Raw genomic sequence first — 23,265 nt, 5'->3', positions numbered from 1 at the left:
CCCCTTTCCTCCCTCCCTCTCCCCTCCCCCTCATTTTAAGACAGGGTCTTACTATGTAGCATTGGCTGGCATGGAACTTGCTATGTTGACTAGAATGTGTTGGAAGCCATTCCATTATACGAAGTTCAGTCTGCCTCTGCCTTCAGAATATTAGGGTTAAAAGTGTGTGCCATCATGGCCCACCAAAGCCACACTCTTAAATCACAGTGCAGGGCATTGTAATATACTTTGTTAAACAACTTGTGTCCAGAATATATAAAGAGCTTCTAAGGAAATAATTTAAAAAATGGTCAAGCAGGGGATGGTGACACATTCTTTTAATTTCAGCATTCAGAAGGCAGAGGCAGGTGGATCTCTGTGAGTTTTAGGGCAGCTTGCTCTACATAGTTCATTCCAGGCTGTTCAGGGCTACACAATGAGACCCTATCTTTGAAAATATTTAAAAAGAAGATAACCACATGACCAAATGAAATGCTGTTAGCTTTCATTAATCTTAAGAAAAATAAAGCAAAAAAAGACAAATAGCCCTATAATGTACACAGTACAGTAAGATTTAAAATATTGAAAACATCAGATATTAGGGATATAGAACACAAGCTGTCATTTTTTTTGATGGAATATATAATTACAACTACTTTGGAAAACAATTTGTAAACTTTTTATATAGCTAACCATGCAGCTGTCTTGTGACCTAATAATTGCATTTCTCAGTAATTAAGAGACATAAAAGCATTGCTAATAACAGACTTGTATAGTCCCTGTCAGCTACATAGTGAGTTCTAGGCCAGCCTGGGTTACATAGGACCGTTTCAAAAACAGGATTAAAGAAAAAGAGATCTGTATATGAGCTTGATCATAACTTAAAACTGAAATGATCCAAGTTCCTCTTAGTGTAAGAAAGAGAAATGGTTCACCTAGGAGACTCCAGTAAAATTTACAAAATAAACTTCTGATACACTTAATGTAGTGAGTTAAAAAAGTATAATGATAATACTACTTGCTTCAAAGTATATGAAGGCTTATCATGGGCCAAGCTGTCTGCAAATTATAAATAAAAACAAAGAGGGCACGGGGCTTCTTTGGTGTGGTAGAAGTATCTTAATTTCCATGATGGTTCTACATATCTTGTCCCTTTGGGCTTCTACAAGTTAAAGTGTAAATGAAATGAATTGTCATCAACAAGCATTTCTTTTTCACACTTTTGGAGGATGAGAAATTGAAGATTAAGTTGTCTGTTTGGGGTTTCTTTTCAAGACCATAGGTGGCTCCCTTCTAGCTGTGTCACCACATGGGAGGAAGAATGAGATAGCTTTGAGAGTTCGTTTTCTAAAGCTGATCAAATCACGGGGCTTTGCTTTCATGACCCAAACATTCCACTGCCTCATGCCTTCATCTTTGGGTTTAGATAGCAATGCATTCTGGAGGGACACAGACGCGTGTGCCGAGCTGCACATGTACACACCTATAGACTTAGGTGGTGCCTGTGTATTTAAAGTGGATGCATGCTACTGTGTATGAAGTTACCTCAATAAAAAATAAAGATTTGCATGGGAGGGCTTGAAGGGAGTAAAGGGAAGAAGGGAATTATGTAATTAGATTTTATAATTTTTAAAAATTAGAAAAATAATGAACAATAGAAGCTAGGGAAGAACTTTTGGACAAGTGCAGTACTATATGAACAGCTTAGAGCATGCAGAGATACATTAAAAGGTACAGAACTGTTGTGTAGACCTTCAGCTTAAAATTAGCCCCAGATCTTAAGTTGTATCCAGTATACTTTTCTAAGCTTGCATGGTTCATTATGCAGACTTAGAGATTATTCATTAATAATTAGTAAAAGTTTTAAAACTGAGTAAGGGCTTAAATGTCAGTTGTATAGGACACTTAATGCATTAAGTGACTATCCTGGGTTTTAATGTCAAAAGTCATTCATTTGGGGAGAGCATTATGAAATGGAACTAGTCTCTTAAGAGTAGAATGGAGCAAAATGAAGACATGGAAGGTTTCCACAGATATATTGGATTGATGACTAAACAGAATATTTATCCCTCTATGATTTATAAAAATGATGTAGGCTCCCCATTCATTGGTAGAAGATTTTAAAAATGGGCTTCTAAGTCTAAGCATGCTTATTTTAACATTTTGTTTATAATGTATCCCAGAAAAGTTGGGGGTTTAGAAACAATTAAATGAACTAAAATAAATACAGCAATATTTTGTCCTTGTAATGTTGCAGCAAATGAATTAAATATAGGCAAGGTGACAAATTCTCTTTTGGATCTATGATCACATATACAACGTGATCCAGATATGGTCTATCTACCAAAATGATGAATTAAAATAGTCCTGAAGTCTTATTATGAGTTGAACCTTTAAAATAAAGAACAACCTTCTGTTTGTGGGTTTCCCCCTTTCAGTTAGTTTTTTCCCCCTATGGCTTATTATGGAAGTAAATAATAAACATGCTACTTGCTACATAGCAGTTACTGTGGTATCTGGCTTCTCAAACAAAACATGCTGGCTTTCTTGTTGTTTATGGCAAAACTAATTCCTGATCTTTGTGTCTGTTTTAGTAATAGTTATGCACGAGTGCGAGCTGTGGTGATGACCAGAGATGACTCAAGTGGTGGATGGCTACCACTCGGAGGGAGCGGACTGAGCATCGTCACTGTCTTCAGAGTCCCCCATCAGGAAGAGAATGGCTGTGCAGACTTCTTTATTCGTGGAGAGAGACTCAGGGACAAAATGGTAATGATTAATAGAGCTATTGATGTAATTTTAGGATACTTTCTGAAGAAATGAATTATCTGTTTAAAATTTTGGTATATCACTTATGTCAGAGTTAATTTTGCCTGTGACTCAATGTTTATTTCTTGGGAGTTGTTTTTATGTTTATGTTAAAGACAATATGCACCTCTGTCTGTCTGGATCTGACAGTTAATGTACACATCTTGCGTGGGGCTGCTGCTTTACTGTATAGATTAACTCCAGAATGTTCATGAATAGCTCTTCATCCTTCCCCACTTTGGGCCAAGGATCAGCAATCTCTAGTCTGAAGGACAGATTCAGGCATGCCACCTGTTCTTTTTATTTGTTTTTTATTTCAGACCATGAGCTGATGATGTTTTCTTGTCGGAGGGTGGGGTAGGGTGTTGTTTTAAACATTTTCAATGGAGCTCATGATGGTGGCTCATACCTGTAACCTCAGTTGTTACCGAGGAGGATTATGTTTAAGGTCAGCCTGGAATACATAGTTCTATGCTATGCTGACCTACACAGTTAAAGACTTTATCTCAAAAATCAAGTGTTAGTAAAGTCAAAGAATCATAATTTTGTGACTTTAAAAATTAGGTGGAAGTCGGGCAGTGGTGGCGCACGCCTTTAATTCCAGCACTTGGGAGGCAGAGGCAGGCGGATCTCTGTGAGTTCGAGACCAGCCTGGTCTACAAGAGCTAGTTCCAGGACAGGTTCCAAAACCACAGAGAAACCCTGTCTCGAAAAACCAAAAAAAATAAAAAATAAATAAAAAAATAAAAAAAAAATTAGGTGGAATCAAATTTTAGCATCCATAAATAAATTCTTCATTTAAATTGTTTGCAGTATATATATGTTTTGCTTGCATATTTTTTGTTCATTACATGCATATCTGGTGCCTTCAAAGCCCAGAAAAGGGTGTTGGGTCCCCTGGAACTAGAGTTACAGGTGGTTTTGAGCTGCATGTGAGTGCTGGAAATGGAACTCTTTGTCCTCTGGAAAAGCAGTCAGTGCTCTTAAGTACTGTGCCATCTCTTCAGCCCTGTACAGAGTGTCTTGACTTTGGCTGAAGTCATTGATTATTGTAACTGTTCTTATGCTATAAAGGCAGTTGAGTAGCAGCAACAGAGGCCTTAAGTGTGTGGCCTATTAAAGAGAAACTTTGCTTACTTCTGCCTTAAACTCTTGGGATCTCAGGTTTTTTCTATTCCCCATAATTTTTTTTTTTTTTTATAAAAAGACATAAGATTACCTACTGGCCAGTCTGAATCTCAACAAAATTATTTTTCACCTTTGTGGATGTTTTCTTACATTAAAATATTTTAAAATGATAATCTAGTTCTTGACGTTAGTTGTCCTTTTTTAATTTCTGTGGACAGCTTATTCTCATTTTATCTGAGAACCAAAAACTACAGCGTATAAATTGAGTAACATTAGTGTCATTTGTGTGTCAAGGAAAGAGCAAATGCATAGAAGCAAAATAGAAATAGTGTTGAAAATTTCTTAAGATCCTTTAAAGTAACTAGAATTCATTTAAATTTGTTAGATGAGTTCATAAGCATATTTAGCCTTTGTTATTTCTGTCAGATGTTTGAGATGGAAATAATTCTTTTGTACAGGAACATTTTGAATGTTCTTTTTTTAGGCTGGGTTTTGGATTTCATAATTTTTTTTTACTGATGGATCATTTTAGTAACTTAGAAAGTTGCTAATCTTTGCTCAGATTTCTCCCATAGTTAGAATTATCCTATATCATCTTGAAATCCTCCCAAGACCACTGTTTTGTGGTTTTATAATCACTTCTTAATGGTACATATGACACAACGGATCACAGTTAACTAGAATATGTTTAGTTTTGAGGAAAACTCCAGTTAAATCAGAGGAAAATGGAATAAATTTAATGTGTCACCTTATAAAGTTTAAAAGTGGTTCTTTGCACACATAGAATGGTGTCTGCATATTTTAAACGTGGAGATGCTAAATAGTGACCATAATGATGTTGCAAGTAGTTTGTCCTAGAGTATAATGTTTCTAATTTGATATCTGAGTATGTTTAAAAATAAGTTGTAGGTTAGAAACTGTGTAAAGAGGAAGGATATAAAATGTTTCTTCATGAATGTTTGGTAATAAATATTTTTTTAAAAAAAATACAAGGCAAATGTGGAATAAAATTTGGAGGAGAAATATTTTTAAGTAAGAGCATATCAATAGGAAAAGACCTAAATATAAGATAGCGTTTACTTAACGTTAACTAAGGAACCCAAACAGTATAATTTGAAGTGAGGTTGGTTTGAGGTAGCTCAAGGTTGATGGAGACAGTGAGTGGTCAGTATGTAGCTCTTCCATACAACTGCAAAAAATGAGCCTGGGATTCAGAAGACAATCTTATTTTCAACAATAGGAAACGGAATGAGGAGAAAGGGAAAGAGAGGGAGAGCACACATATGCAAGGACAGAACTTCCTCCTGGGATAGAGGATCATCCATGATGGTTAGTGACTAAATGGGCTTTTCTGCTAGAAGTACTGACCTTGGGAATCAAAGCACCTGTTGTTTTACTTAACTATTGACTGTTTGTGATGCAGGGACAATAAGCAGATCAAATGTTGGCCTGGACGAGACATTGCATACAGTTGGAAGGTTGCAATGTTTGTTTCAGGGATTAGCTATAATGAAGCATTCTAGGTTGTGAGGACTTAGGCACAAAGATAGCAATAACTCATGGGTATGTCTTGAAAATATCAAAGTAGACAGTCTCAAGGCAAAGGAGACAGGAACATTGAAAACCAGATAATAAGCCTTCTAAGATGAGAGTGTCAATTCTATAACTTATTTGGTTTTAATTCTAGTGCTTCTATTTTCTCAAAGGCTCCCTGACTGCAAATCTGGAAATCCATAAAATTCTTTCCAGATTGATAATTGTTTTCTTTTAAAGGTTTTCCTAGTAAATAAACATTGTATATTAATAGTGTGATAAGTTGCTAGAAACTCTCCTATACTCTTTTGTGGACTGAATCTTAGCATTCAGTCCCTTTGATGAATTAAAGAAGTGAATTCTGCCGGGCGGTGGTGGCGCACGCCTTTAATCCCAGCACTCGGGAGGCAGAGGCAGGCTGATCTCTGTGAGTTCGAGACCAGCCTGGTCTACTTCCAGGACAGGCTCCAAAACCACAGAGAAACCCTGTCTCGAAAAACCAAAAAAAAAAAAAAAAAGAAGTGAAGTTCTTGTTTTTTAGACTCCTGAATGAACTTGCACCCTTTAAGAAAATAAATAATAGGAAAAGTTGCACATGGCCATGGCTGACCAAGACACATACAAAGGTGTATTTAAGAATGTTTACAAGAATTTAGAAACATTTACTTGATTTAAGAAAACCAGCCCCCTCCTTCCAAGTAATGAACAGAGCCTTGTTTTAACAGAAGACTGACTTCCAGCCTTTGATTTGTGATTACTTGTTATGCTTCCCAAAGGTTATACAGTGCAAGAGGAATTGTTTAGGGTGCTTTGAAAACAAGAACAAGGTTATAAAATAGCTACCAATGTAAACAGTGATTACAAATGTAATTTTGAAATGAAAAGAGGAAAGATGCTTGTTTTTAGTATGGGAAGTTGCTGAGGAGATCAAGGAATTATTTTTAGAATTAATGAGTAATTAGATTGTGGATAAACAATTTATAAATGCTAAAATTTCACTAAAAGTTTTTCATTTCTTCAACAACAATGGTATTTATAAAAGTGGGGTTTTTGTTTGTTTTGGGTTTTTTTTTTTTTTTTTGCCTTCTATTGAGGACCAAGACAAAATTAGAATATTTCCTGGGAAGAAGATAATTATACAACACCAGTCATTTTGACCCTGACCCCCTTTCTATGTTAGGGAATCTTAAAACTCTGTATTGAACTTAGTAAAAGTACAGAACAAGAATTTTCCTGCTAAATTTTCCCACGATACCTCTGAATTGCTTCACTGTCAAATGGCAGTACTGTAGGAGTGTGCTCCACTAAAATCTAAAGGACTTCACTAGCTTTTACTTAGGGTTTGGCCTCCTTGGCAGTCCTGTCTCCTGAAAGACACTGTTGTGTGAACTGGAGTATCACAGTTAGGAAGAGGGAGGAGTGGGAGTAGAGGTGTTGTGCTATTTCTGTGTGCTGCCCTCAGCAAATCACAGCTTCTGACTTCCACTTTCAGCACTGACCTTCACAATTGCTCCCCAAAGAAGCTCTTCCGCCTCTGGGCCTTCTCATTCTTCCTGAGGGCTCTTTGTTGTCTTGACATTGGTTCTCTTTCCTACAGGTTCTTCTGATATGGTTGATAGTCAGGGCTAATCTGTTCCACTTGGGGCTCTGTAGTTTTGTACTTAAATTTTATGTCTATTCAATTACTTTGCCTGTAATTTTCTCCTAAGCTCACTAAATTCCTCTGTCTTTAACATTTTTATTAATTTTTATCAGCAATGTTTTTTCCTATCATAAATTATTTTCTCATCCATTCTGTGCTAGGCAATAAGTTGGTAAATTTTTGTATCAACTATAAAAGCAACATCATACAGCATGCCCATTTAATAACTACATATTAAAGCTTAGAATATATTGAGATTATATTTGGGTTCTATTTCTTCTTTTCAAACCCTCCTTTGTACTCCCCACTCTCCTTCTGATTTGTAGCATTTTTTATCGGTTGCTATCGCATAAATATATATTCACATATACATGCTTATTCCTAAATATAACCTGTTGAATCCATATAATGTTACTTGTTTTAATTCTAAATTTTAAAGGTGAGTTGTCCTTCCATATAGCACATAATTTGTCAGCAGATGCTTGTGCCAAATTCAGTTAAAAGAATTGGTGTTGACAGAGGCTTCTGTCTGGCAGCCATTCAATCCTCAAAACACACAGAGGTCAACATTAATTATAAACTGGTTGGCCTATTAGCTCAGGCTTCTTAATAGCTCTTATAACTTATATTAACCCATAATTCTTATCTATGTTAGCCACTTGGCTTGGTACCTTTTATCAGTGAGGCATTCTCATCTTGCTGCCTCTGCATCTGGGTGGCAACTGCAGACTGAGTCTTTTCCCAGAATTCTCCTGTTCTTGTTGCTGGCCTCTATTTCCTGCCTGGCTACTGGCCAATCAGTGCTTTATTAAAGCAATATAACCCATAAATCTTTACAGGGTACAAGATCATTGTCCCATAGCAAATTGGGATTATGAAAATGAATTAAGAAATCTCAGTTCTCACAGTATAAACATTCTAATTAAAGTAAATATTAAACAACATGCTAGGTAGTGCTGGAAGAAATGGTGTAAGAAGTTTTTCTGTCAGGAACTTGAGTAATACTCAGAGTAGCCAATGACAGGTTGACTGAGAAGATTGGGTAACATTTGTGTGAAGATGATTTATATTTTAGTTTGTTTGTTGAGGTTTCCATATCTTGAGCATTCTTAAAGTAGAGTATAGTTATGGTGTTAGTTTTGGGTAGTATATTATATAAAATCTCAGACATTTTGGATTTGGTAAGTGGAATCAGAATATTTGTTAATAGTAGTCATTGATGTAAGGATGAACTGTGATATGTGACTTCTCCTGTTCAACCAGACTTTCTTACTTGATCTTTGTTGTCCTCCTCTGTATCTTTTTTACTTTGCCACAGAGAAGCCTCTTAATTTTATTGCCCAGTTTTACGTAGTTCTATTTTTTCAATAATTTTCCTACAGAGAATCTTATTTTCTTATGTCAGAAGAAAATGATCTGGCCTTACCATTTTGTCTCATCTATTTAGCTGTATCTTTCTCAAGGATAGACTATCAGGTATTTTCATGTTATTGCTTGAGTACCTATAGATTAGTTGAAGCAATGTATATTAAACTTCAGAATATGCCTACTCTTACAAGTATGAAACTAATGGCCCCAGGGTTAAGAGTTCTGGCTGCTCTTTCAGAGGACCCCACTTTGATGCCTAGAACCCACTTGGCAGACCTCAGCCATCTGTAATTCCAGTTCCAGAAGAAATCGTGCTCTTTTCCTGACCTTAATGCCCTAGGCATGAGCACAGAACATCGATAGACATTCATGCACATAAAATAAGTATTTAAAAAGTTTAATTAAAAAAAACACTGTAGAAAAGAAGGCTGTAAGTCCCCACATCCATTTTGTTGCCACAATCCAAAAGTAGAGTACTTTGAGGAAGTCAGCTGTGCTATGAATAAATGGAATTGGGACAAATACCCGCAGTGTTCAGCCAGTTCACCCTTACCTGTGCATTTCAGGGCCAGTCCACCAATGGCAGAAGTATCTTTGTGAACACTCGTAAGTTTGTGAGTTTCTTTCAAAAGTAGTTTTACAGCAGCTATTTCTTTAATGTGGCTGATGCCTCTTGAAGAGGAAAACCCCTGCCTCTTACCGTTACTGTTTGCTATGTTTTGGAGCCTTGTAATACTTGGTTCCTGAAAGTTAGGATTGGGAGCTAGCTAGTTACCCTTTTGGCTGCCTTTATTTCCTCTTTCAGACAGCTTCACCTTTTGTACTTTGACCTTCCCTTAGCCCGTGCTTCACATATCTTAAAATTCAATTTTCTGTTTTAAATGATGATCATCAGTCTGTTCATTACTCAATTTCTTTGGATTCTACTACACTGAACTGATTTATACTGGCATGGTGGGTCACACTTCTCAGTTAGGTTGGCTTCATCTTTCTCTTTAGTGCCCAATGCTAGTTCTTCATACTAGGTCTCCCATTCTGATGTGCTCTGTTTATTTTTTTGAATTGTAGGCTGTTTTCTTATTTCACTGTTTGTGGTACTGGATATTGAACTTAAGACCTTAGGCAAAAACTTTACTACTGAGCTATACTTCTGTTAAGGCTATTAAAGTTCTGTAGCCGTCTTGATTTCTGAATTAGAGTCCAAATTTTTAATTGAAATTATTGGTGCTGCATACTAGCTTTCTCTTACTTTTATTAGACTCTTTAATTATAACCTGGCTATCCACTTTTAGTTGACTGGTTAATTAATATCACTCCTGTCTGTATTTAATCATTTACTGTTGTCTTTTCATGTGCTTGGCTTCCTGTTCAGACTGCCATAATACAGTGTTGCTTGGATGGCTTATGTGTTTTGCAGTTGTGGGTGTCACAGAGTCAGATCAAGGATGTTGCCTGCTTATGTTTCTAATGAGGGCACTTCCTTGTCGGGAGACTCTTCAAGTCCTCTGGCCTAGGGAGGAATGCTGGTATCTCTTCCATCAATGGGGCACTTGCTTCATAACAATTTAGGCGCTGTGTGTCTAATCTCATTTGACGTTTGCCACTTCCTCACAGGCCCTGTCTTCAGAGAAAGCCACATTGGAGGTTAGAGCTGCAGCACAGGAATTTGCAGGGACTCAGTTAATTTACATGCAGCTTCCTGCTTAACTCTTAGTTGGTAGGTTTCTAGGCAAATGTACCTTCTTATATTATTATAACTGTGTAGAGAGAGTTTGGTGTTCGCTGGCACCAGTTGTCCTCATTAGTTATTACTTTCTTGTAGAATGTGTTTTGTATTTACTTTGAGAAGTATGAATAGTTTCTTTTTAAGCCATAGGGGAATATATTCATTTAATCTTTTTCAAATATACATAAAAATTGCCATCTTTCTACCATTCTTGGAGTCTTTTAAAGTTCTTCCTGTAATTTTTCTTTCTTAGATACTAAGTAGATCTTTCTGAATAACGTTAGGTATTATTAATAATTAAGGATCCCTGTTTTCTTTGTGAATGTATAGACTTTCTACTGTTGTACATAGAAGTATGATGTTGGCTGTTACCTGGAGAGATATCTTTTATTGTGGATGTAGCATTTTTGTCTTTCTCACGTGCCACCAGAATTTGGCATTAATTTTTATGAAATCTGGCTTAGAATGTGCCCATAGATATTTTAATTTTATTAAACTAAATTTAGATTATTAATATTATAAAAATAATTTAAAGAGATCCTGTATGTATTCTCTTAGTTTCACCAATGAGAGGTAACATTTTAAAAAGCTATATTATTATATTAGAATATTCATGCAGACAACTACCTTTTGATTTCTGTATTAACCTTAGACAATTTTTATTGTATTTAGATCTGTATAGTTTGATCACATAAATTAACATCTACAGGCACAGTACAAAGCAGCCAACGACTTCTCCTTCTTGTTATTTATAGCCACATACGTATCACTCTTAGCCTGGCAAGCACCGATTTGTTTGTTCTCTGGATCACTCCTATGATTTTTGTCATTTCCAAAGTGTTATAAAAGTGGAATTGTAAGTATGCAACCTTTTAGGATTGTCTGTTTTTTATTTAGTATAACTTGTTTTAAAAATCTTTTATTGTGCCGGGCAGTGGTGGCGCACGCCTTTAATCCCAGCACTCGGGAGGCAGAGGCAGGCGGATCTCTGGGAGTTCGAAGCCAGCCTGGTCTACAAGAGCTAGTTCCAGGACAGGCACCAAAGCTACAGAGAAACCCTGTCTCAAAAAAAAATCTTTTATTGTTAGTATTTTGTAATATAAGTATAGTTTTTTTAATATTAATCATTGACTAATGAAGAACTTCTACGTTGTTCTAGGGCCATTTCATTGATAAGGCTACTGTGAGCATTTGTATAAATTTTACTGTACATTTATTTGTGCACATAACTTTTCTTTTTCTAGGATAATCAAAATAGAGCTTGCTAGATTATGTGATAGTAATTTGTTTAATGATGTAAGAAGCTGCTAGACTTGTACTGAAAGTGGCTGTGCTGTAATACATTTGCTCAAGAGGTACCTAAATGTTCACGACATTCTTATTTAGCATTTCATGGGCTCACTTTTCAGTGTTGGTAATTAGGCATCTAACGAAAAGTCAAAGTCATTGTAGCTTTAATATGCATTTCCCTGGTAGCTAATTGTATCCTTCTTGGTGAGATATTTGTTGTCATTTGCCCATTTCCTCACTAGTATACTTTCTTTCTGTTGAGGCTCCAGTGCTAATTCTATTCTGGATGGTAGTTCTTGGTGGAACAATGTGCTGTGTACATGTTTTCTCCCAGTTGTAATTTTCTTTTTCATTCTTTAATAGGCTCTTATAGAGCTTTAAGTTTTGCTAAAGTTCATTTATCTATTTTTCTTTTAGTAGACTGCTGTTTTAATGTCAAATCCATAAACTGTTCTATTGTCTTATTTCTGACGCTATATTTTATAATTTGTCATACACATGTTATAGTTTTGTATTTTATATTTAAACCCATTTTAGACTAATTTTTAGTTACTATTAAAGTTAAGCTAAGATTCTCTGTCTTTGGGCTGAATGATTGTATTTCTCTGCGGCATTTGTTGAAAAGTTTGTCCTTCCTCCTTGAATCACCTTTCTGTCTTCCTTTAAGATGGTTCTGTAGGTTCTCTCTTGTTCTCCTACTTTGACAGTTTTCCTGCAGATGCTGTATCCCATGCTCCTGTACTGTGCATTAGCACAGATACCTAGAAGAGGGAGTCCTCCCACTGGGTTTTGTCTCTTCAAGATTGTTGTAGGTCCAGTCTTTTCCTTCTATAGAAAGTCGAAGTGCTGGTCTTGCCTCTGTCTGCAGGAAGACTATGGGGCCTTGGCAGGAATGCATTTATGATGAGTCATCTAATCTCTTTGTTTAGATCTCTAAATTCTTTTTTTTTTTAATATTTATTTATTATGTATACAATATTCTGTCTGTGTGCATGTCTGCAGGCCAGAAGAGGCCACCAGACCTCTTTACAGATGGTTGTGAGCCACCATGTGGTTGCCGGGAATTGAACTCAGGACCTTTGGAAGAGCAGGCAATGCTCTTAACCACTGAGCCATTTCTCCAGCCCTAGATCTCTAAATTCTTAAACTAAAAAAAAAGTGTATTTATTTTGTACTTTTGACATTATGTTCTTTTGTTTTCTGGTTTTCTTATCTGCCAAGATTTTTATGTTACAAACTCCTTTTAAATATTCTGCTTTGGTTACCCCACATAGGATCCATCCCCCCTGCTTCCTTCCCCCTCCTCACTCCTGTTCTCCTGAAACCTAGGTCATTATGTATGCAAAACTGTTCCCTCATGCACAGCCCACTACTCTCATATGTAGTTATTTCCTTGTCTGATTCTCATGCTGATTTCCTTGATTCATTAGCTGTTTAGAAGTAGAGAATCGAGTTATTTTTACTTTTTTATTCTAGAGAATACAGTGTGATTCTTTTGCCAAGATATATTTTATATTGTGAGTTAATTCATTTAAATGTTACACATCTTAGAGACCATCTTTCATGCATTTGTTTTCAATATGTGGGTCGCAGATGAAATTTAATGGTCTTGTCCAAATCGACTTTACCCTTCCTACTTTCTATTTTCTCACAGTTCAAGAAGCAGAGATCAGTGAATACTTCTAGTTGTCCACTCTCTTTCTCTATTATTTATATATAGTCTAAGATCCCCGCACAGGCCATGGCCCCATACACAGGGTAGACCTTCTCCCTCAATTAATGTAATCAAGATAATTCCTCACGCTTGCTCAGGGCCCATCTCCCATGTGAATCTGGATTCTTATAAAGTTGACAGTTAACACCACTCTGAATACCTTGTGTATTACCAAAGTAGACAGAACATGATAGATATGGGATGCCATCCAGCTGTTGTTGGGTGCAGGGCCCACAGACTTACAGTCACTGTACCACATTTCTCTCTCACCGTCTTTCATCATGCTTTGGGAGTGTGAGTGTTATGTTTCTGTTTGTTCCGTTTTTCATAACTCAGTATTGTTATTTTGGACACTTTACTAGAAGTAATCGTGCTCATTAACTCTGTGTATGGACTTGGAAGCACTGAGGACACACTTTTGGGCCTCTGAGAGTGTTTCCACAGAGGTGTAACTGAGGAGGAGGGAAAGAGAGACCCAGAATGTAGGCCACACCATCCTGTGGGCTGGGAGCCAGGCCGAATAAAAAAGGACCAAACAGCTCAAGTATTTGTCTCTCTTTATTTCCCTCCTGACTGGACTTGTGTTGTGTCACCATGTTTTCCTGCCTTGCTATGCCTTAACCTCTCAGACGGAGTCTGAAACAACCTTTCTTTCATCTACTGTCCTCGTGTCTTTTGTCACGGAAGTAAGAAAATTATAATAATTTTTCTAATAGACCATCCTTCTCCACTTTTGTTTAACTCTGCTTAATAGCAGAGACCTTGTTTTTCCTCTTCCTCTTTAATACTAGATTTTAATAAATTGGTGGTGGTAGAATTTTTTAAATTTCAGAGTGGAGTTGGTTCTTTTACTTTTTACTTTTTGGGGGTCTGCCACTAGGCTTCCAAATAAATACCCGGAGTCTTATTCTTAATTATGAATGCCAGACTTTAGCTTGGCTTGTTTCTCTCGACCTTTTGTTAATTTAAATTATCCTATCTACCTTTTGTTAATTTAAATTATCCTATCTACCTTTTGTTAATTTAAATTATCCTATCTACCTTTTGCCTCTGGGCTTTTACCTTTCTCTATTCTATTTGTCTTGTCTTTACTTCGTTCTCTGAGTCTGGCTGTGTGGCTGGCACCTGCTGTTCTTTCCTTCTCTTTTCCTCTCTCCTCGTTCTTTTCTGTTGTTCTCATTCTATTTATTCTCTCTGCATGTCCTGCCTTGCTATTGGCTCTTCAGCGCATTAGGCCAGTCAGGTGTTTTAGGCAGGCAAAGTAACACAGTTTGACAGTTCAACAAATGCAGCATAAAAGAATGCAACACATCTTTGCATCATTAAACAGATGTTCAGCAGCATAAACAAATGTAATACATCTTCAGCTAATATTCCACACACCATAGTTTTATATAGTTTTTATAATTAATATCTATTTAACCTTAACAGAATAAGAATACATTTTTACTTCCTAACTTAAGTATACTTGCTAATGATTGAGTTAAAAAAATACTAATGTGATTTTAAAATACAGCTCTTTTACTTTATCTTTGATAACTAACCACATTCTAAGTGGATCAGTCACAAATTACTTTAGGAAATTCTTGTTAAAATACTTCAGGAAAGTATTTTTATAGTTACTTTTGATTTAATATTATATTAATATGTACAATAACTTTATATTTTATTAACTTAGGATAAGATTTTTCTCTTGGGTAGAAATGAGAATGAGGCTACTTGTATGTATGTGTGTATTTGTATTCTTGTGTGAATTTCTGTTTCACTAACTCATTAATGTTCTTTAAGGTTATCATGGGGACCTGGTGAAATTCGCCCATTTCCTAAACTACTTAATCCTGGAAAAATTTTCGAGTTATGAATTAAAATTAGGGAGAGATATTTGAAGCATACAGTCTCACCCCCCCCCCATAGTGTACAGGTACACACATCCCAAGACACATTTGTGGCGGTCAGACAACATTTCTTTTTGCCTTCGACCTTTTTTGAGACAGGTTGTCTTAATAGTTTGCTTTGACTTTGTTGAGCTCGCAGGTCCAAGAGCTTCTAGGAATTCTGCCTCTGCTTCCTTAACTCACAGTAGGTACACGGCATTGCAGATGTGCACTGTCATGCTCATCTTTATGTAGGTTTCGGAGACATTCTACTCAGGGACTCCTCACATTTGTGCCACAGACACTTTGTCTGACCCATGGAGCCAGCTCCTGGCCTTGCTTTTCAACTATAACTGCATTTATGAATGGCAAAATAAGCAAACCATACTGCTTCTGGTTTTAAACATAATTTTATTATGTGTGGCAGTTGCATTTAGGATCATTTTAATGGGACTTGGAATTATTCATTTCTTGTATACAGGATCTTCTCTTATAAAGAAGCTCCAAAATAGAGTTCTTTATATAAATAAATAGAGTTCTCCCCTGTTCTTCTTTCTCCTCCTCCTCCTCCCTCAGTTAATGTTATTTTAAGTCAAATGTGAAACAGCTTTGTAATTTATGTGACTTAAATGGAATAGAAGTTATTTAATTCAGACATGGAGTCTGAGATTTATGTAACTATTGTTTGATACAACATGTTCTCTGTGACATAGATTTAAGATTATTCACAAAGGCTTTGGTTGGGTGGTAGTGGTAATTAATAGGTAACTTGTCTTTCTGTCCCACTGACTGCTCTTAAACCCTCAGTAGCTACCACCGTTGTAGCCCTAAAGAGTATCTTTCTGCTACATTAAATGTATTGTATAATATCAGCAAGTTAATCCCTAGTATATAGGCAAAAACAAATTGAGTTCTTTCTGATTCATAATTTGTTGGTATGTTACCCTTGTACCTGTTGTGTATTGCATGTGTTCAGTGTTTGCATTTTTTTATATATCCCCAAGAACTCAGTGTTTCCCTTTTTTATATATCTCCAAGAAGATAGCATTTGGAAACTAGTGGTGGATAGTAGTATAGATCACATTGAGATCTTAATCTAAAAGGAAACAGTTGGAAAGTATTAATTTTAGGAAATCTAACAGAAGAACTAACTCAGTAATATTTTCAGGCATTAAGATTTAGTGACATGCTACATAATACCTAGAAGCAAACTTTTTGTTCTTCCTGTTTTCAAACAATTCAGTTTACCATTTTCTAAAATATTGCATTTACTATATTTATGAATGAGTACAAGTGTTACAGTGATTAACACCTATACAGTATTTATTCTTGAGTTCTATAACTTAAATTTGGGTCTTATATTTCTGTTTCTGAAAAATAGTTGTATAACAAATAGTAAATCAGCATAGATACTTTTTCACATATGTAGCCATCAGCAAAACCCTAGCACTAAGTTAACAAGACTTGCTATCAAACAGACATCAGTCCCAGTGCTTTGATGATAAAGGTTTAACAACTACTTTCATATGGGACAGAGGTAGTGATTTATAGTATTTACATACTTCTGCCTCATCTGACTTCACTCTACCAGTGTCATTGAATATAATGTTTGAAAAAATGAGGAGCAGGGCAGGGACTACCCTATACTGGATGACATGAAGCAAAGCAGTAATCAGAGTAATTTATTTCACTATAAGGTTTTTAGTATTGAATGTTTAATAATGACTTCCAAAATTCCAAAATATTTGTCCACTGGGCTCTACAGAACCTGTAAAAGCCAACTGTAGCCTGGTATAACCTAATTCAGTGCGTGGAGATCTGGAAAACACATAAAGCCTGCAAGTTTTTGAAGAAACTGTACACATGTGTATTTTTCTGAGGAAGGATGTTTGTTAGATATGTAAGGTTGCTTCTGTGTTGTAAGGATTAGGGGATAGCCAAACATAGATGCAGTTTATAGACATAGCGAAAGGAGGTGTTTAAAAATACCCAATTTGAAATTACAATGTCAGAAACTTTATCAGACTATATCTTGTCTAGAGGTCAGGAAGGGCTTTTCTTATGAATGTTTATATGAATTGGAATCTTTGCGAGGTACGGGTTGAGTAATAAAGTTATAGGCAAAGGAAGTGACCTGTGCTACACCATCTCTGGGACTGTCTCTCCAGAGTCTTTGTCAGATGAGTAAAGGGCTAGCAGAGAGCAGAGCAGGAAACGAGAATGGAGTAGGCAGTCAGATGGGTGGAGTGGGACCATCTCTGGGCTGCAGTCAGCCATCGTTAGGATTTTAGTTTTGATCCTAGCTTTGGGAGGACTGTAAAGGTTAAAACAAAGTATACTTTTTATTTTTTAAAAAAAATAGAAAGAAAAAAAATATTTCACATACAGAGTAGTTGCCCTGACTGAGGGGATTGTTAGCAGTGTGTGGAAAAGGTATGCCGGTGAAGGTGATAGCCGGAGTAGCGGGCATGGTGTGTGTGTGCGTGTGTGTGTGTGTACACATATCACATGTTGCCCTGAGGTCAAAAATTCGGCAAGAAAAAAGCTGAGTCCAAGTCCTTGTAGCATTCATTCCTAGTCTTAGAAGCACTAGGAATAAACAGACTAGGAAGCAAAGTGGTTTGAAGTCATTACGACTAGTGTGAAGAAATAAAGTAGGTATGTGATCTGAGTGCTGCTTAGGTGGTTCTTAACTGGTTTCTTTTAGCCTTATAGAGTAATCTTAAAGTGTATTTTTTTTCTTTTGTATAGTGATAATGATAGCAAATGTGATAGAAAGTTGTCTGAACATCTTGGTAGAAAAAGGCTCCCATATTAAAGATAATATAGTGTTTGATCCTAGAATGAACCCTATGCTAGAAGTTTTTAAAATGTTATTATCAGACAAAATTAGAATATGAACTAAAAAAAGAGTATCTCCATGTTAACTTTGATCACTCACTGTGTTACATACAAGAACAGTCTTAAGGAAGACATCCAAGTATTAAAGAGCAATGGGGCATCAAATAATTACCTCCTTGGTACAGTTCAGAATAAAATAAGCAAAAATGTTGGACTAGAAATGTAGCTCAATGGTAGACCACTTGCCTGTCATGTGTGAGGCCCTAAATGCAATTCCCAGCACTGCAAAAATAGACAAACAGAAATTAAATAAAATAAAAATTGTATACATTACTATGCATAGAGCGGATATTAAAAATAGATAACCCAACTAAAAGGGAGGAAGTCATTTTACCTATTATTGTTACTTCCCTGAACCATTTCAGAAAAAATAAAATATGAAGAAACAAAGCTGCATTATCCCACAAATTACATGAAATTTTCATTCATAATTATAGGATATATTTAATGCTGTTCTTTTTTTTTTTTTCGAGACAGGGTTTCTCTGTGGTTTTGGAGCCTGTCCTGGAACTAGCTCTGTAGACCAGGCTGGTCTCGAACTCACAGAGATCCACCTGCCTCTGCCTCTCAAGTGCTGGGATTAAAGGCGTGCGCCACCACCGCCCACCTAATGCTGTTATTTTCAAAGGAAGCTAGAACTTTGAGAAGTTAGTAACCCAGTGCCAGGCATGGTAGCACACGCCTTTAGTCCCAGCACTTGGGAGGCAGAGGCAGGCCGTCTGTGAGCTTGAGGCCAGCCTGGTCTCCCTAGGAAGTTTCAGTCCAGTCAGACATACTCAGTGAGACCTTGTCACAAAGGGGGAAAAGTTTTATAACCAATAACCAAGCTACTAAAATGGCAAGTAAGTATTAGATCTGCTTCTGTAATGGGTCTCTTAAGAAAGTAGAAGAGGAATGGCTGGAAGATGTAATTAATGGTGGAACGCTTGTTAGATACCCAGAAACAGAAGGAGAAAGGGGGAGAGTGGTTTTTAAAAGTCATATTGTTATTACCACTTCTGTTATGTCTCTTTTCCCAGGCTTTCTCAAAAACAATTTTAAGTATATTCTATTAGAAATTTTGTATGCAGAATAAGTGTTTATTCTTTTAAATGATAGCATAATCCACATTCTGTTTACAATCTCCTCAGTCCCTTTATTAAGTTGACTTTGTGAAGATTACATTCAGTAGCTCATTTTATTTAAAAATGCTCGTATTTATAGTCCTCAATGTTTATGTCAAAGCTACATTAGATGCATTTTGTGTGTTCATTAACTTTGGCACCTGACTTTTGGCAGGTGGTTTTGGAGTGTATGCTTAAAAAAGACCTCGTTTATAATAAGGTCACTCCCACATTTCACCACTGGAAGATCGACGACAAGAAGTTCGGCCTTACCTTTCAAAGTCCTGCTGATGCCAGGGCTTTTGACCGAGGCATTCGAAGAGCTATAGAGGATATTTCTCAAGGTAGGGTGTTTTTGTTTTTGTAATTTTCTGAATGTTTACACCTTATATAGATAGTAGTAAATGTTTATTCTTTCTTTGATGTTGACCTAAAGTAGTTGTGTCCTTTAATCAAGTAAGGTTGTCTGTTAACGTGCCCACACTTTGAAAGGACATAGTAAGTAAAGAGTAATGAGTAATGAGAAGGCTGCTTGGCTTCTTTATGTTTGTTCAGTTGCATTTGATACCATGTGAAGGTGGTGTTGTGAAGAGCCTGTCAGCAGTGTGTGTCCTGGAATATTACACTCTTTTCTCTTTAATGAGATAGAAAGAAACCTTGTAATATACATGCATGCATATATATTCTAGATACTCAGTTATAAAACTCTGTGGTCTTCTTGAGATTTGGCAGAGGCCTCAATCTCATCTGTCCCCTTTAATATCTTACCAGTTTGTTAAATGATGGTCAGCCCCAAACATGGAGATTCTAAATGGAGAATGTATTTTCCCATAGTTCTGATGTGTGTTTGCTTAAACAAAAAAAGATGATATTTAACCCCATCTCTTCCCATAGGAGATAATAACCAATATTTTTTTTTCTAATTGAGAAAGATAAAACCTTTAATAATACAAAAACATCAGTGTGGTCAAACGTGACTGTTAGCCCTGTGCTCAGGGACAGAGGCAGGGGATTGAGAGCTCAAGCTCTTCCTGGGTTGGGCTGTATAATGAGACTGTGTCTGGAAAAGCAAGCAGACAGAAAGTAGGAAGTACAAGGTGGTAATTTAGAGGAATTTGAAGATATAAACTACTTAGGAGAAAACTAGAGATGAGCTTGAAAATGCTTAATACTGAATATGTTTTGATAAGTGTGTGAAGCTGGTTAATTTTGCCATATTTTCTAAAGCTGCCCAGTTGATTCTAATTGTTTGCCTAAATTTTATAAAACAAATAATTTAAAGAGAAAAATCATTCATAACTGATCAGATTAAAGTAATATATTTTAAGTTTTGAGCTGTTTTTTTTTTAAACCTGTATGAATACAAGTTTAAATGCCCTTGTACGAGAATACTTCTTTTTCTAAGATGGAATAAGTGAGGTTCACAATGTTGTGCCTGTTTATGTTTAAGGAGGAAATGCTCACTTGCCTCACCAGGTTACTGTTGCTGTAGTCAGCCTGTCTAGTTAAAAATTTAATATCCTCCTCATCAAAGTTCTCTAAACTTACTAAATTGCTGTTACTTTTTTTAATCCCCAAAAATAAACTACTTTTTACAAGGACCACATTTCTTTTCATCTCATGCCTGCTTCATGCTAGCTATGTCTAGAACATAAGTGACGTGTACTCTCCTACTGCATGTCATTCTGTATCAATTTATTGTAACTAAAGACACACAACACCATAAAAGCCTAAACAGACATGGATTTGCACAAGTTAATCAGTGGAGCCTTGACTCTCCATAGTAAGTCAAGCTTGACTTCTTTTTTAACTTGAACAACTAAAATCTTGGTTTTGGATGCTTGTGTTTCCTGGATCAGACTATTCAAATACTGAATTAATCACATTTTGACATCACTTAAACAACCAGAGAAATATAACATAACAAGTCTGCTTAGCTGTAAAAGAAAGTAAATGGAAATTTGCCAAGAGATGATGGAAGAAGTAATTTTATTATTCTAACAGGAACAAATACAAGTGTCTGGTATTTGAATCTGTAACCAGGCAACCCAGAAATGAATCTCTGATCTTTATAATGATATTGTCAACCTTTAATATGGAAATCTAAGGGGATATATATATATGCTTTATTAACTTTGACCTCTTATTTTAGGGTGCCCAGCATCAAAAAATGAGGCTGAAGGAGGAGAAGACGATTTACAAGTAAGTAGTTTGGCTTGAAAGGTGTTTCAAAACATAAACATGTTTAGAAAATCATTAGAATTCATGTTAACAACTCACAAATTTCAAAGATAATATTATTTACCTAGGTCTTCCTGATTAAAGGGAACCACTGCCTAGAGAGTTTTATTTTGTATAAGGAATTGGCTCATAAAGTTGTAGAGATCTGAAGTCTGAAGCGGGCAGGCTGGCATGATGGAAGCTGGTCAGATTTATTCTGCAGCATTGAGCTGGGTTTTCAGACTCCTAGTCCTTTCTCTGCAGGACATCATCTCACACACTGAGGGGAATCTCCTTTACTCATTTGATTGATTTAAATGTGACTTGTACAACAGAAGAACACTCCGTTGAAAAAAATTTGACTTAATGGTACTTTTAAGTTTGTAGAGATTATTTACTTTTGTACATCTATGTTGTTCCCAAATTTCTGACTCAATTTATGTCGTGAAGTTGTTTAAGCTGCTGAGTTTTGTGGAGATGTCTTATATAGCAAACAGTTGTGTGAACAGAGACGCTAACTTCCTTAACATGAGTAGAGAGTCCTTATTTATATTTTATGTGTGTGGATGTTTGAGCACCATGTGCAAGCAGTGCCAGAAGAGGGAGTCAGATGCATTGGAACTGAAGTCACAGGTGGTTGTGAGTCTCCATCTAGGTGCTTGGAATAGGATGTTCCCCTCCACACCAGGTCCTCTGGAAGAGTAGAGTAACCATTATTTTTTTTCTCCTCTACCCCCACCAATTACACTATTCTCAGGTCTGTCCAGGATTAAAACTGCGAAAGAGAATTCTTAAATTTACTCTAATGCTCTATAGGCTATCTAGTGACAGATATGCCAGAGTTTTGGAGAATAAGTGATTGGGTACGTGGGAGATTGTGGGGGGTGGGGGTGGGGAGAGCAATAGGGAGCATGCACCTCAGTACACTTGTAGAAGTCAGAGAACAACTTTTGGAAGTCATTCCTTCCATCATGTGGGTTCTAAGGGTTGAACTCAGGTCATCAGAATTGGAAGCAAGAGCTTTTACCCACTGAACCATTTCATTAGCCTGTGTGTTGCTTTTTGACCGTCATTTGTAAAGACAGCTAGAATATAGTTTAAAAGCATAGCATATAACCTGCTTAATTTTTTTCAGCTTAGTAGAAGTAAAAACTTGTCAAATTTGAAAGGATTAAATGTTAGAGCAGAAATCTCATTTTGAATATTCATTAATTTATCCACAGAGAGTAAGATCCCATTCTTTGCCATAATTGTTAGATAGAAGAGTATTTGGTGGCAGAACACCTTTCTGTTCTCATCAATTTAGTGTCTTTATCATTTGCCATGAGCTACCAGGGAGAATTTACTTCTTTCTCAACCGTCTTTGAATAGTTTGAGAACAGGTCCATTATTTTGGTTTAAAATCTCATCTTGTTCATGTTTGACTTCTGGTGTCTTTTATAGCCGTGATCACAAACATTGCTGTTACTTAAGAAATAAGTAGGTGGTGGTGGCGCACCCCTATAATCCCAGCATTTAGGAGGCAGAGGTAGGTGGATCTTTGTGAGTTCGAGGCCAGCCTGGTCTACAGAGCGAGTTTCAGGACAGGCTCCAAAGCTACAGAAAAACCCTGTCTTAAAAAAACCAAAAAAGAAAGAGATAAAAGATTTACTGCTCCTTGTCTCAAGACTGTATCTACAAACAGTAAAGAATCTCTACAAACTTAAAAGTACCTTGAGGCCAAATTAACTTTTCATTGGAATGTTCTTCTGCTATCTAAACCAGGACACGGACTGGTTTTTCTATGATATATTTTCTGCAGATATGTCTTGACATTCCTTCTTTCTTTACTATTTCATCACAGTTATTTCATTGAGGTTGCTTAAGTAGAATATTATATACTAATGGTGTTTTAGACAAAACTCTCAGAAAAGTGCAGGATTAAAAACCTAAGGGAACCATGGGAGGCAGGATTAAAAACTTAAGGGGATCATGGGAAG

General features: G+C 36.4%; 1 protein-coding gene across 1 annotated transcript in view; it reads left to right on the top strand.

Moving 5' to 3' along the window:
- Positions 1-23,265, top strand: part of Spred1 (sprouty related EVH1 domain containing 1) — an 81,220-nt gene that overhangs the window by 40,593 nt on the left and 17,362 nt on the right. Inside the window, exons 2-4 of the mRNA XM_005364201.1 lie at positions 2,574-2,748; positions 19,242-19,410; positions 21,219-21,268. Of these exons, the coding sequence (XP_005364258.1) occupies positions 2,574-2,748; positions 19,242-19,410; positions 21,219-21,268 (394 nt within the window). The remainder of the gene's footprint in view (positions 1-2,573; positions 2,749-19,241; positions 19,411-21,218; positions 21,269-23,265) is intronic.

This window comes from Microtus ochrogaster (genome assembly GCF_000317375.1).
Source record: "Microtus ochrogaster isolate Prairie Vole_2 chromosome 14 unlocalized genomic scaffold, MicOch1.0 chr14_random_1, whole genome shotgun sequence".
NCBI lineage: Eukaryota > Metazoa > Chordata > Mammalia > Rodentia > Cricetidae > Microtus > Microtus ochrogaster.
Note: the sequence above shows the minus strand (reverse complement) of the source record. Positions and strands in the feature narration are given on the sequence as shown.